We start from the raw sequence: 14993 nt of genomic DNA, 5'->3' as shown, positions 1-14993 counted from the left end.
TTCAAAGATGTCAGGAATTGTACAGTATTATTTTATAATAAAACACACCTTCAACAAATATTTGAACATAAATAACAATGCAAAAGTGCATATTACAGCAACTTTTGACTGCTTTGCAGGTATTCACATGAAAAAAGATAAGTATTGTACTCACGTACTGTAAAGAATTCAGTTCTAACTACAGTATAACCATGTAATCTGTTACATTTGGGATGTTGATATGTTATGTCATGTGTGGCATTTTACGCCTTTGTTGCATGGTGTCCACATACGTGGACAGTTAAATTACTTTAAAATAAAATATTGTAAAAAATGTAAAAGGATTAAAATTTCAGCACAATTTTAGTATTAAAAATAATATTTAAAAAAATCAAGATAATATTTTTAATAATTCATGCATGAAAAGGTTGATGTTCTTGATTCTCATCCCACATCAGAACCCAACACCACCGCAGCAGACTAATTAGTAGAGTACCGTGGCTGCCGGTCCGATGAGAGCCTGTGCTCTCATTTGCTCTGAAACCCCATTAACCTTTTGGACAGACTGGTGCTTTGATATCTCAGCTGTTTACAGCTCCCATCCACTTTCTAAAAGCGTTATGTTTCAGGTGCTTGGCTGACTGCACGGAGTAAATATAGGCACTATGTAAGATTTCCCTGGAAAAGGACACACTCTAGGGGCAGGGGGTCTGCTCTGTGTGTGTGTGTGTGTGTGTCTCCTCTTGCATTTCATTACTTATAAGCACCAAATGTACTTAGAAGGTGAGAATGTGGAAAACCCTTTAAAATGAGACACTCTCTTTCATACACAGCTAATTTACAGATAAGATTTTGTTTAAGGATTAAAATATGGTTAAGAGATAATTTAGATATGCAGTGTACTACTATGTGTGAGTCTGTGACAGAGTGTGTGCAATAAATGTAGCATACTTGTGTATGTTTACATGACATATTAAAAGTTATGCACCCATCAATTGTGCAACAACTGCAAAAACTGCTTTTCAATTTTGAATTCAGTCACGTTTAACTGGAGCACCAAGCTTTATTTTACAACCACTTTAACTGAACACATCATTGACTCCTCATGCTAGTCCTCAATTCACCCGTCAATTTTGTAATCACTTTCACTAGCCTGATGTTTCACTGCAGAACCCATCCAGCCTGACACAGAGATGAATCCTCTAAACTTCAACTCCAAGTAATGCGGTATAGATATTTTTGATTTCCCCAGATATGGCACAAAAAACATCCATCCATAACTAAATAACAGCAGTAGTAGTATTAAGTAAATAATAAAAAACAACTACAGTCTGTGTAGAAGTCAAGTCAATCGAGTCTTTTTATATAGCCCAATATTACAGCTTTGTCTCATGGGGCTTTATAATCTACATAGAATACAACACCCTCCATCCTTTGCTCAGACCTTGTATTCAGATAAGGAAACCCCCCTAAAAACCTTTAATAGGGGGGACAAACTTTGGAAAAACAACAACACTATGCTTTCTTGTGTCCATATACAGTAATATGCATGGCTACAAACAAATGCAGCCCAATACAACAATCCTGCAATAAATCCTACATCCATGAAGGTTATGTTCAGTTTTTGTTCGAACTGTTTTAGAGAGATGTTGATTTAACAGTATATTCATTTTTCAGGCCACATTTTGTGATGCTATACAACAACAAACAGTTTCAACAAAATTCATTAAATTTAACTTTAATTCTAAAATATAGGTTGACAGTCATTTATTTATGTCAATTCAGAGATAGATTTGTCCCACGCCCTTGTGTAGTCCTAAGCATACATAGGGCCAGTCATATTATCACTATCTCTGTGCTAAATAATCAAGGAAACAGACCTTGGTCACTAGAGTATGTGCTCAGCCAAAAGTATGTGCTCATTCACCAGCTGGCCCCAACGCTATTTCTACAGAATGTAAAACTACTACAATATTTCAGTCATGCCTCCATCCGCACTAGATACTAGATATCATTACTGCACCACTTTTCATAGAACTATAAATACAAATATGTGTGCTGTTCATGTCTATCTTTGTGAGGACCAATGGGAGTTATAGCCTGAAGATATATTGGATGGTCCTCCATTCTTCAAAGGGCTGCTTAAGCATGAAGACTTTGTTTTAGGGTTAGAATTGGGTTGAGTTTATGGTTGGGGTTAAGCATTTAATTGTGCTGGCTAGGGTTAGGGAATGCATTTTGTCAGTGATGGTTCTCACAAGTATAGGTGTAAACGTGTTTGTGTGTCTGTATGTCTGATTAAATGAGAGGTTTACCTGTGCCTTTGTTGCGGTCCACAAAGCAGTACTTCAGTTCATATTCTTTCAGAATTTCATGGACTTCCTAGGAAGAGACAGAAGAAGAGACAATACAAGACTTTAGCCAAGAGATCATCAAAATCCAAAAAGTCTAAACTATAATTTCATCAAAAAGATTTTTAAATCAACCTGAAGGCTGACACTAACAAAATACTGATCAACTAATCTAACATTTGCTTAGTCAATAAATTAAATTTAGTCTCAAATGTGTCTTCAAATTTCATATTTAGTGTGACAAAGTTTTTTTAAATTAAAAAATTGGAGAATTTCAGAATATATAAACCATCAGTTCTTGGTATTTTTATTAGATTACAAAGACTTATTATCAAAGTTGTCAGTTAATTCGAGATGAATCAAGTAATCCATTAATCATTTTCACCTTTACAAAAAAAATGAATGTGCAATTAAATATGATCAGGGAACACAACTCTGTAGTAATTGTGTTGACTGTAATAGACTTAACTATTCACGAAGAGCCATCTCACAGTACTATTTATTATTAACTAACTATCTGCTTTCAATAACACACTGAGTATTCAAATATTCACTATAAAAACTTGAAATTTAGATAAATCTTATAAAATGGATTTTCACTTATCACACTGATGAAACCTTATTTTTGGACACTTGAGCAAACTCTTTTCCTTCACGATAAAATCTTTGATGGGAAACTGCCCAAATTGCATCCATTCGTCCCTAACTGGTCATTATGTTTTTAAAAAGTGTTTTTTTAAGATGAAAAGCTTTCCGTCTTCTGTCAGGAGGTAACAGCAGCCCACCACCCTGCACTCAAATCCACATGTGGGACACACAGACAAACACTGCTGCATATCAAAGTAATAGATCTGGAGGTAGAGTGTAGTTCACTCTTTAAAGAAATGTTAGTGACAGTATATGAAGTGAGACAGGAAAGGGAGCAAAGAGAGCAATGCAATAGCACAGTAAGAGATCACACCTGAGTGCGTGAACTCCACTGCACGTTGCTAATTCTCTGTTAGCCGTGGTATCTTCCTGATGGGTTTCACTGTTACATAGCCACACAAACTCTGTACAAGTAAACTGGATCCACAGTCACAGTCAAACCTGTCCAAGAGCACAGCAGTTCCAGGTCGAACAGGAATACGGTGTAGGCGGAACAACTGAACAGTGAGCAACAAAACAAAACAAAAAAAATCTGTAACTTCAGCACTAAAACAACCTGCGAGTCACGGTCTAAACTATGTGGCAGCAGAAAGGTCACTTCGGCATAAAGCAATTATTGTTAAGTGCCAGCAGAGTCAAGATGTAATGGCAAGTATACAGTATGATGCACATCAGGCAGGACTTTGAGTCATCCTCCGGTGCAGACACACTGAATTCACCATGAGTTTTTACTTTCCACTTCTTCCCACCATCTCTCTCATTATTTTCATATGTAATTTTATTAAAACTTTTGAAATATAGTAAATAAATATGAATGGTGCGCATTTTAAAGAGCTGGTTAAAAGCAAATAAATAGGCTTCATAAATGGGCCTGAATGTGAACAAAAGAAAAAAAACAGTGCTGACTGGCATCTAGGTGTATGCGACTGTTCTGTATTGTCAGCTAATGTTGCTCAAATCCTGTGCTTTTATTCACTGTCAGCTAATGCTGGCCATGTTTTATGCTTCCATTCAAAGATGAAAACAAAGAAATGAACTTCGCATTATTGTAATGCACCAGCTCATGGTGATACAATTGTCACCTTTCACATGAGAGTGAAAGCAAAGGTTTGACTTTTCTGGGAGGTCACGTGGACAGATACTTCACAGAACACATTTCCAATCTCATTTATCACAACATTTCTATGAAGGCAAAATCTACCTCAAGCGCTCATATAACGACTGGGGTGATGAGGTTTTCTTATTTGTCCACGTTTCCCTTTTTCTATCTCTATAAACCACCATCCAGCCCACTCATGTACACAGTGAGCGAGCAGACATGTTCCTTATCAGTAAAGGCCAAGCAAGGCAGCCCACACAGAGGGTCAGCTCGCTCGCCCTTAAAATCAGAACAAAGTGAGCTGTAAGGGGAACACACAGAGAGAGGGAGAGAGAGGGGGAGAGAGGGAGAAAAAGTGTTGCATTTTTGCTCCATATCTATCAATTTCTTGATACATTTATCCTGTTACATGAGGACATGAGAGGACTGACAGAATGAATAGAAATTTACTGTAAGCAAAACAATACAAAATAAATCTAAATTCTATAACATAATTTGTTTTGTACTTAAACTATTCTCTTAAAACAAGTAAAAAAAAATCTGCCAATACAGTGAGAACATTTCAACCAATGTCCAATAGAAATCAATTTCTTTGATAAAATAAGGTAACCTAGATTATTTTGACACTAGAATCAAAACAAATGAAAGTTGATTTGAGAAAATAGTTTGAAAAACCACACTGGTAGATTTTATCACCAGCTTTGGGAAAATAAGATTTTAAGAACTAAATTACAGGCAAAAATTACTTTTATAATGTCAGCAGCACACACTTTATAATACAGGGCTAGGCAAATACAATAAGGATTAACAACTTAGATCAAAGCCTGCCTGAACAAAATGTAGAAGATTTAATCGAAGTGATTTAAACTGTTATTGCCAACCAAAGCTCCCCCTCTTTTATATCTGCCGATCCCACTGTTTCAGTGCTTACATGTACACTATCAATTCTTTTAATGCACTGTGTTTTTACTCTAACAAATTTCTTGGCCACAGTTTGTTGGATGGGAGAGCAGTGCTCTTGTATTAATTAGAATTCTGACATAAACTTAAGGAAAATCTCATGTCCTAAATGCAAGATAATAAGTGAAGTAAACAAAACAATAAAAAAAAGGGGGAAAAACAAGCTGTACAAATATCCCCTGCTTACATCTAAATAATATAACTGTTGTACTGGACAGAATACAGACATTGCAGAGTACTTTATGACATTCAGATAAGGTTGAATCATGCCATTCAGTGTCAATCTGTCTCTGGTGGTGTTTTATCACTCGCCCCTATGCTGCTCTGTGCATAAACCGTGCTGAAAGTTTGCTTCTCAGAGCACTGGCACATTACAAGACATTCAAAGACTATTTTTAGGAGTCCAAACTGCCTTGCCTTTTTTTTTTTTCAGCCAAACAATTTACTAGCTGAGCACACCATGCCGCACTTTTTTTTTGAAATTCCAGTTTGTTTCACCCTATTTCGTTTTACATTCCATGTTTTAATGGTCTCTTACTTTCGCTATATCCCATCACGCTGTTCTACAATGTTTCACTTTGTTTCATTGAGATTCCTACTGCCCTATTTCAACAGCTTTCTAATTAACACTGCAGTAATAGCTAAGCGACACTCAGACGCGTTTCAAAACAGCCACCGGGCTCAATAAAGACAGAGTGTGACAAACCTGCCTATAACAGCAAAATAATATAAAACTAAATCCACAAACTGCAAATCATACAACCCTGACTTTTTATTTTCAGTCAAACAGAGCTAGATTTTGTTGCCTCCTACCACGACAGAGATGGATATAGTTAACATAAACTGTGACAGACTTCTAACATTACACATTTAAAATAAAAACACCTGTATTGCTCCACTGCAAGTCTTCAAGACCAACAGGGATAGAGGGAGAAGCAGGACAGTGTACGGGCAGAAGCAGCAAACAAGCTGCTGTTGTGTTTCCTCATCAAGACCTTTCAACAATATGTGTCTCTATGTCAAGCTGTTGTACAATAAAAGTAAGCATGTCACACTGCTGCTTGCTGTGCTATACTGTTCCTTCTGCTTGTTTGAACATTTCCAGTCCAGTCAGTCCCTCAGCATCACCCTCAAGCCCAGGGCCATTTTCTGTGGGTGCACACATGGTGTGGTTGTAAAGCAAAATACCCTGGGAGGATAGACATGATAAGGAATGTGATAACAGCCTGGTCTGAAACCTGGTAGGACTAAATGGAGCTCATGGGTATAATGTAAGTTCATGAAGTTACATGAAATCCCAAGCGCCACCCAAAACAGCTATTCATTAGCTTTACATGTGTCCACATAACGAAACTGTAAATACTAAAAACGAAACTAAATACTGCTGATGCCAACTTTTATTCACTGACCGGTGGTTACAATGCAAGCCAAAACACACCACCCCAACCTTCACCCACCTTATGTTATTTAATTCTAAGATACTGCTAACTACTATCAACAAGCTGAAAGCACACATTTTTATTTGAGCTTATTCAAGCTACTGTCTTTCTATGATATGCACGGCACATAACTATCATCTAACATCCTGACTGACAGATTTAAACAGGATTTATAATTCAGCAAAGATACACATAAATGTCTGTGCAGCTCTATGCAAAGAAGTGTGTTACAGGTGACCACAGGTTGTAGAGCCTTGCAGTGAGGACCCAACGTGTTCACCGCCAAAATCGCAGCAACATGTTGTGCGGCCTGTTGCATCAAACAAGCTGATCTGAAGATCTGATTTGAGAAACCAATCTGATTAGCCTGCAGTCTGAACAAAGCCAAAAGATATATCATGGTTCTCTTTCCCAGCATTGGCACAAGTTAATGCTCCTGAAAAGCATACATTTTCTCACTTCTGTGTCCACTATGGGCAATGGGCATTAAACAACACTACACTATTTTTTAGGAGACTGGTTTGGGTAAATGGTGGCCTTTGTTCAAACAGATGACATCCAATTAGCATCCACCTTGCTTCAGTGTCTTTAAACAAGATACTGAATCCTTTTCCTGCATTTCTGTATCAAACTATTTCAAACATCCCAGGAAAGCTACAGAAATCGTGGACGGAATCAGGGAATTTGACAAAAAAAAACAAATCAATTTCCATAGAGTGGAAAGTGTACAAGGTAACATAAATGTAAGGTGAGAAAGCCGAACGAGACCGATTTATTTCCCTCAACAGGCAAAAAAGAACAAGAGGGAGAAAATGTGTGTTTACTTCAACACCTGTTCATTCATTACACAAACACACAAGCGCACACACACACACATTCTCATTTTGTCCTGCAGTCACAAATAAGATGGCTAACAAACACAACCACTGGGGGAAAGTGAAACTGTGGGCTATCGTTTCATGTAAGTGTGAGTGTGTGTCTGTGAGAGAGAAGGATGGAGGGATAGGGGGATTAGGGGATGAACACACTCCGCATGGCCTCCTTACCAGCAGTAACTGTGTCCTTGACCTACTGATAGAGTGTTGCATACTACAGAGAGAACAGATGATGAAGCCCAGGTTGGCAAGCAAGTTGAATGCTACACACATGATACTACTGTATGGTTTAACATCTTTAGCATTACAATAACTCCTTAATTATTTTCCACATTTGTAGAGCAGTAATAGTAGCCCTACGTTCATAACAGTGATTTTGGTAATCCTGTAGAGAAGATTTTGTTTTTCCACTGATTACATTTCCAAGTTTCCCTTCAGGTATCAAACACACTTTGACAGAAAGCTGCTAATGTTGTCAATAACAACCACAATTACAACAGTGCACCCCTAACAGTTCCACTGTTTTGATATTTGGTGTAAGCCTAGCTCTTCCTGGCTGTGTTTGTGTGTGTATGTGTGCGTGTGTGTGCGCGTGTGCGTGTGTGTGTGAGACAGGTGGCTCAAACCATGCACAGCAGAGATCACTGGACTATCAAATGGCTGCCAGGAGAGCTTCTTAAAAACATGCACACTCACATATTGAGAGCACACAAGCATAAATATACAAGTGCAGATATCTTTTTTTCTTTCACTCTCCCTCTTCTCTCTCTCGCTTTCTCTCTCAAAACACATTCTAAGAGTTTTCACACCTTGTATGCTAGTTTTACACCTCGCTCTGCACTGGCACTGGTAGAATTCCCCGGTTTAACACATTTGTTTTGATTCCTCTCCTTTTCTGTTGTTTATCTCTTTCTCTTCATCCAGGCTCTCTCCCGATGTTTCTCTCTGCCTCCTCTCCTCCCTCTGTCCTTGTGCCTCCCTCATTTATATCCTCCTACTTTCTCCTGTCTTTCCTCTTTTCATTGCTGGACTATACAATGGCTGTCTGGTTACATTTCATGTTACAATTACGGTTACCCTCTAGGAGGGGATCGAAAACATGCACAGAGGACACTAAATCAGATCCACAACATTTTCTGACTTAGTGATATGAGGTTATCTATCACCAAATCTTCATTTATCCCTTTCCTTTTTTCATATTTTTCTTGCCTTTTGTTAATTTCCAGTAGAAACAAATGATGCAGTAAAGCAGTGCAGCACAAGCAGGGATTTAAACCCATAATCAACCTCAGCAGTCACCGGCACATGGTCCAAGCGGTGCGCTATGTATGTATGACAATACACTGCAAACACAGGTTCTCCGCTGAGAACTTTTTTCATTTCATTGTGTGCAAATGGTTGAAATTTTATGCAAATAGATGTGAATTTACATGTTTCAGGTTTACCTGTTTATATTTTTCCACCCTAATGCTAGCAGACTTGAATGAACTCCCTGATTGTACACAGATATATGTGAAGATTTTATGCAATTAGCTTAGCAAATTATCTATAGAAAAAAAGTCAGTGCAATGTTAACTGGTTTCTTATGCCTGGTGCACACCAGAAGATTTTCAAATCTTAACCAATTTTAAAAACATGGAATACCACAGATTTTTTTATATTTTAAATGACAAGAATGCAAACAACAGATGATTTATTTCAGACACAGGATCGCACACTTGCCGTTTACTAAGCAATTTCAGATTGGCTATTCCAGGGACTTGGGATCTGAGAAACTCACGTGACCAAACGGGATTAAAAAAATAAACAAAAATATGCGGGCAGTCTGTCGTCACATTTCTTTTGCACAGAAACAAAACAAAAAAAGAGAATAAAACTGAATGAACTCATGGCTGAGAAGATGGAATCAGCATGGCTTTTACATTTTATAGCGCGAGCAAGTATGCAACATACGGTTGGAGATGCTTCCTGGTAAGCTCGCTCTCAATGGCTATTGTGGGTTTGTGCTCAATATTCCATCACTGTTCCTTTCATACTACAGGAAATTATGGTAGTCAACCTGATTTCCAATCGTAACTCCGGCACAGTCAGTAACATTAAGAATATGTCTGTAATAGGGCTGACCACGAATAGTTGAAGATTCGATGCTTCGACAGAAGGAGCCTGATTCGACTACAAATCTCATAGTCGAATCTTTGAAGAGGTGTTATGAAAAGAGGATCATGCCATTTTGGCTGTATGGGGGTGCTCAACATCTGATTTTACATAGAACTACCGTTTTTCTCACAAAATTTTAATATACAGCCTATTATGATATAAATAAACATAATGCTGTAAATAAAAAGAACAAAAGAACAAAGCCTTTAATATAATAATCTATTAAAAGTGTGTTAATAAATCCAAAATTTGAATCCCAACCTCTTAAGGAAGGGGGGTCAGTGCGCAGGTGTGGGCATAGCGTTTGTGTGTGTGCGTGGTAGAAGAGTAAGAAACAGCTGCGGCAGTGTTGTGATGAGTTGTGTGAGCACCTTGCGGGAACTTTGAATCATTTATCACCATTGATGAACCATACAAAGAATAATATACTGTTTTGAAACAGTACTTGGAATAGACCTGCAAGGAACCGCGACGTGCATGCAATGACCCAAAATGGCTCAGATTGTCCTCTAGTGTGGGGACAGCATTACTTTACAGATGCCATGTCATTTTATTCACCTTTCAGGTACAATAACACGTCTTACAGTAAATGGGGAAGGATACTAAGTTTTGGTCTGATTTATCCTGACTGTACTTTACCTAAACATACTGACTCATTTAAGAAATCTGGTCAGTAGCTATAAAAAGCACCTTCTAGGTCCAAATGAATCATAGAAATTCCAATTTTCATGAGAACATTGGGGGGGGGGGGGGGGGTGTTGGTGGCGCTGGGATGGCAAAAGCAACAAGCAGTCATCACTATTGTGTGTGAAGGACTCAAACAAATCATGTCTTATAATAGAATTCCGTTTAATACCGTCAATAGAACAATATTGTTCAAAATGACTACCAAGACACCCATTAGAGGAAGTAATATTACCTATTAAGACTTAATGGTACAGTCTTTGTATTTCATGTGGGAAGTTGGGAGTTTTCTTTGTTACTTCCATTTTGTCAGAGATACTGGTAACTGGAGAACTGCACCTTACACAACAGCTCCGCTTCCGCTGCTTGGTCAAACCCTGTCTGTTGCTTTTGTTTATCCATTTCTTCATTTCACTTATGTCTTTCATAGAGTCTGTTAATCTGATCTTAGAAAGGACACAAGAAGTGGGATGAGGGAAGCAGGTGGCTTGCCCTGAGACAGGACCGATTTTGCTGTCAGCCAGTGTGATCCCACCCCCCTCTCCCATTCACACCCACCCGTCTCTGCTCGGCTCTGGCCCTGAAGCCACAGGGCTCAGATTGGAGGTTATTTTCCCCACTGAGCCAAGAGTCACTCCTCACGTATCATAACAGTCTCACGGTCATTGGGTCATTGAGCTGGCTTGCAGTACCCAATGTGTGGAGTTAGAAACATAATATTCATAAAATGTGTTTACACATAACAGTGTTGGTAAGTGGTAAATCCTAGCCTTCAGGTAAACTAAGAAGATAAAACAACCTAAATAAATTATTATTGTATTGTATTATTATTGTGGTGTTGCTCCTGAAATCTTTCTTTGTGTAATTGTCTATTTGACATGTTACAGCACTTTGTCCACAGTGAGGCTTTGCAATAATGTCAGAAAACTACACTATGCAACTGCAGAGATATGTGTGGGCTAGCAGGGAAGCTCTCAGACATAAAAGCTAAATGGCCTCTTGTAGTCATTTGCACTCCTACGCCATGGTGCCAGAGAAAGCATAATGCACAGGCTGGAAGTAGAAAGGTTAATATCTTCTGAACTTTTTAGCATTACACACATTTTTTTTTTCATTACTGACATTTTAATCAAAAGAAGCTACACATTATTAGACCTATTTGGTCAAGTCTTCCAGCTTGAAAAATGCCATAAAGACAGAGGGAAATATATAAATATTACCTTTGTAATATCTTTATTTAGAATATCTATAAGGTGAAAAAGAACACACAGTCTATTTGAATAAACAAATTTCACCTGTAACTGAAATATGTGCAGCTGGATCTGACCAAAACATGTTAAGTCAAAATTGTAACAAAATATTAAATCCGCAGGATTTGTTTTAAAAATATCTGAGTTAAGCTTAATAACTTCAGCACGCACATTCAGAAGTTTTGCTGACACAATGGGTAAGAAACATCCAGAGATGCTCACAAGTCACTGAGCTAGAGTCCAAGTTACGGCTGAACGATTAATCGTTTTTTCATCGAAATTCCAATTGAAAGGCGATTAGCTAATCGTGAAGATGATTAAATGTAGGTTAATTATACAGCACATCTGACCCATTTTAAACAGTCCTGCAGTTGCAAATTCATTCCGTTGTTATCCTTGTGTGACAGATCTGCACACCAATCACAAGCGCCATGTGCATCCTGTTATGGTTCTACTCACCAATCTGAGTGGCCACAGGGCGTGTACATTTTACAACAACAAACGAAACTGGAGGAAAACGAGGGGTAATGGCGCCAGCCGAACAGACACAGTTGGCAGCTGTGCCGCGGGTTTGTCCAGCATCAACTCACACTTAGGTGTTTCAGCAGTGGAGCTTTTAGCCTACACGTTGTTGACATGTTGTTAATTTGTCATTTTGTTTGCTTCAACTACAGATAACAGCTCTCTGTGAGGCCGTTCCGCTCCGCTCCAGAATAAGAGCATTTTGCCCGTCTGATTTTGTTATTCAGATTTTGCTTATTTGTTCAGTTGTCCTTGCTTTGTTCTTCTACTATGTTTAAGTGGGTGTGTCTTTTTTTGGTCTGTTTTAACCATAGACTGTATATAAGAGGTTTTAACTCTGTTCATTGTTGATGTACGATCCGGAGTCTGCAATGGTTGACCGGAATCTCTATGCCGTTCTGTGTCTGACTTCCTGTCCGGTTCATCTGCTCTGTGCTGCTTGACGCGGCTTCAGTCACAAATAGACTGGCAGTGGATTTTCAGCTTTGGCAAAACTTCAATAAAAAAAATAGCAAATTGAATCATTATATATATATATATATATATATATATATATATATATATATATGTGCCCTAGTCCAAGTCAAGTCTCAAGTCTCTGAGCAAGAGTCCAAGTCAAGTCTCAAGTGGTTATAATGAATGTTGTATCACCTGCTGCGTTCAAAGCAGGCTGCTTATAAAACTGCTTCTGTAACTGTAACCTGTTTTTCATTTACAGAGCCAACCATGTAATGTGCAATGCAATTATGGACAGCTTATTAACTACTGTCAACATCAACCGCAGGCTCTAACGTTAGATGGCCAATGCTGAGCTAAACATGTTTACTAACATCAGGTTACTAGACTATTTTGCGTTCATCCCTTTTTTGTTTAGGTCTTGCTGAATGAAGTTTTAAGGCCAAAGTTTAAGATGAGCTGCAGGTGTTTGTCGTCCTCTCTCACATGTGGTTGCACGCAGCAGATCCGTAGTACGCGTTACGTAGGTAGGTTATAGGTAACGCAGGGAGGGGAATGAAGCAACGATAAAGCAAGGATTATGCTTTCCGCGTCCGTGAGTATGCAAGGGTCAATCAGTCGGGGTACGTGTAGGGTCTGTGCGGACGTCCACATGCCTCCCGGACCTTTCCGCGCAATGACTAGCACTACCAGGGCACTAACCGATCTACTGCGCATGTGCGGAACGAGTCCGCCCAGTTGACTCCAGAAAGTAATATAAACAGAATTAGTACGCGTCCGCAGCTGTCCATGTGCGCGTCCGTCTGCGACTTTAGTCAGACTCGATTCCGAGTCTCAAACTCGTGTCCCCATCTCTGGAAACAACCACCAGCAATGAAAGAACTGTTTAGCAGTCAGAAACAATTAAACGTAAAATGCAAAACCCTCCATGTCTCTCTTTGCTGCTCGTATCACTGCGCTAAGCCCCGCCCAGCAAATTCCCAAGAAGGAGCTGGTCGCCCTTTGAAACCTCATCCCTTTAAACTTCTGAAACCACACGCTTAAGATATTGCGCTTGACTGAGTGAGAGCATGCACAAGAAGGGGGGCTGCGCAGCCTGCACATGAGCAGTGATTGACACTGTGTTATAGACTCTTCCTCTGACTGGTTGTTTTGACCAAAGAGCGGTGGATTCTTGCAAATGGCATTTGGAGCAGCCAGTGGAACCTGATTTTTTTCACAGATTATCTGTCTCATGTACTACTGTCAGAATATAGTGTAGTGATGGTAAAAGTGACTCTTTTGACAGACTCGAATCGTCAAATCTCTTTCATTAAAATGAACAAATGTTATTTTGAGTAATTTGTTCATTTCGCTCATTTGAACTAGGGTGGTTATTGCGGCGCTGCAGCCCTTTAGTGGGCAATGTAAAAAACAGTGCAGTTCTGAAACACGGAAGGTTGCCTGGTTTGCTTTAACTGACAAAGTATAATGCACAAATTCACTTCTTTACCATCGTTCTATAAAGCCCCATGGGGCCACAAACAAATTCAAACCATGTAAAAACCACAGAAATATGTCTATATGAAATCGCCACTACTCCGGCTAAATCCGTCCATTTTCACAATATTTCCTGAGTATACAACCAGACCAGCCATATATAGGCTATATATATATATATATTATATATTATTACTATGATTATATCTCTAAAGTGCTCATTCATACAGTAGCCTAACATCCCTATCCAGGAGTAAAATCTATATATTAACATCAGATTTGCTGGGAATATAAGGAAGTAATAAGCTTGACACATTTTATGAATAAAACACACTCTTATCAAAATTCAACCCATTTAATAATAATCTGGGTATAGTCTCCAAGTTCTTAAAAGAACTCCAGCACAGAGAGAGGTAAAAAGAAATAAACACATTATTATATAAACGCAGCAGTTTGGCAGATCTTGACGCATAATGGGCCACATCAGGTCCATATTCTGCAGACAGAGAAAAACAAACATGAGCACATCGCTCTCAAATACTACCAGGTTGCTGTGGAACAACAGCACGGCTCGGTTGATAATTAAAAATTAAAAGCGTTCTCTGGCGGACCTGGATCAGCTGTTAGTTGCAAACACACCACAGGGCTAACCTTAATTTTGCTATGTGGCTGTGTTTTAATGTTTTAATGACCGGGTCTGTTTGTTTTGGAGAGGAGATGACCTCGGAGGTAATTCAGCTCCCGGTAGAACCCTGTCAGGGTACTGAAGTGGAGCGGACCCAGAACAACTCTCCTCAGCTATTAGCTTAGCTGTAAACACTAGCAGGACTAAAGTTACGGTACGGCTGTGTTAAAACTATAGCACAACATCACTGCGCTGTTGTAACGTTATGCTTTATTAAATGTCACATAATTAACAAAACAGATATATAATGTCAGTCCAGTGACTGTAACCTGACAACCGAATTGCCTCTCATTCTCCGGCGCTGGCAGTAACTCAGGCTGCTGAATGAACGAAAGACTCTGAGGACCTATGTGAGCGGTGAACAAATAGTTCATTCCTGCTCCACAGTCTGTGACAAATGAACGACTCA

The 14993-nt window shown here is 39.0% G+C and overlaps 1 protein-coding gene across 2 annotated transcripts in view; it reads right to left on the bottom strand.

Moving 5' to 3' along the window:
• Positions 1 to 14993, bottom strand: part of raver2 (ribonucleoprotein, PTB-binding 2) — a 160620-nt gene that overhangs the window by 134999 nt on the left and 10628 nt on the right. For both annotated transcript variants that reach the window (XM_046049743.1, XM_046049744.1), the window contains exon 2: positions 2295 to 2361. In XM_046049743.1, coding sequence (XP_045905699.1) covers positions 2295 to 2361 — 67 coding nt within the window. The remainder of the gene's footprint in view (positions 1 to 2294; positions 2362 to 14993) is intronic.

The sequence above is a fragment of the Micropterus dolomieu genome, linkage group LG05 (assembly GCF_021292245.1).
Source record: "Micropterus dolomieu isolate WLL.071019.BEF.003 ecotype Adirondacks linkage group LG05, ASM2129224v1, whole genome shotgun sequence".
Classification (NCBI taxonomy): Eukaryota; Metazoa; Chordata; class Actinopteri; order Centrarchiformes; family Centrarchidae; genus Micropterus; species Micropterus dolomieu.
The sequence above is the reverse complement of the archived record's forward strand: the minus strand, read 5'-3'. Positions and strand labels throughout refer to the sequence as shown.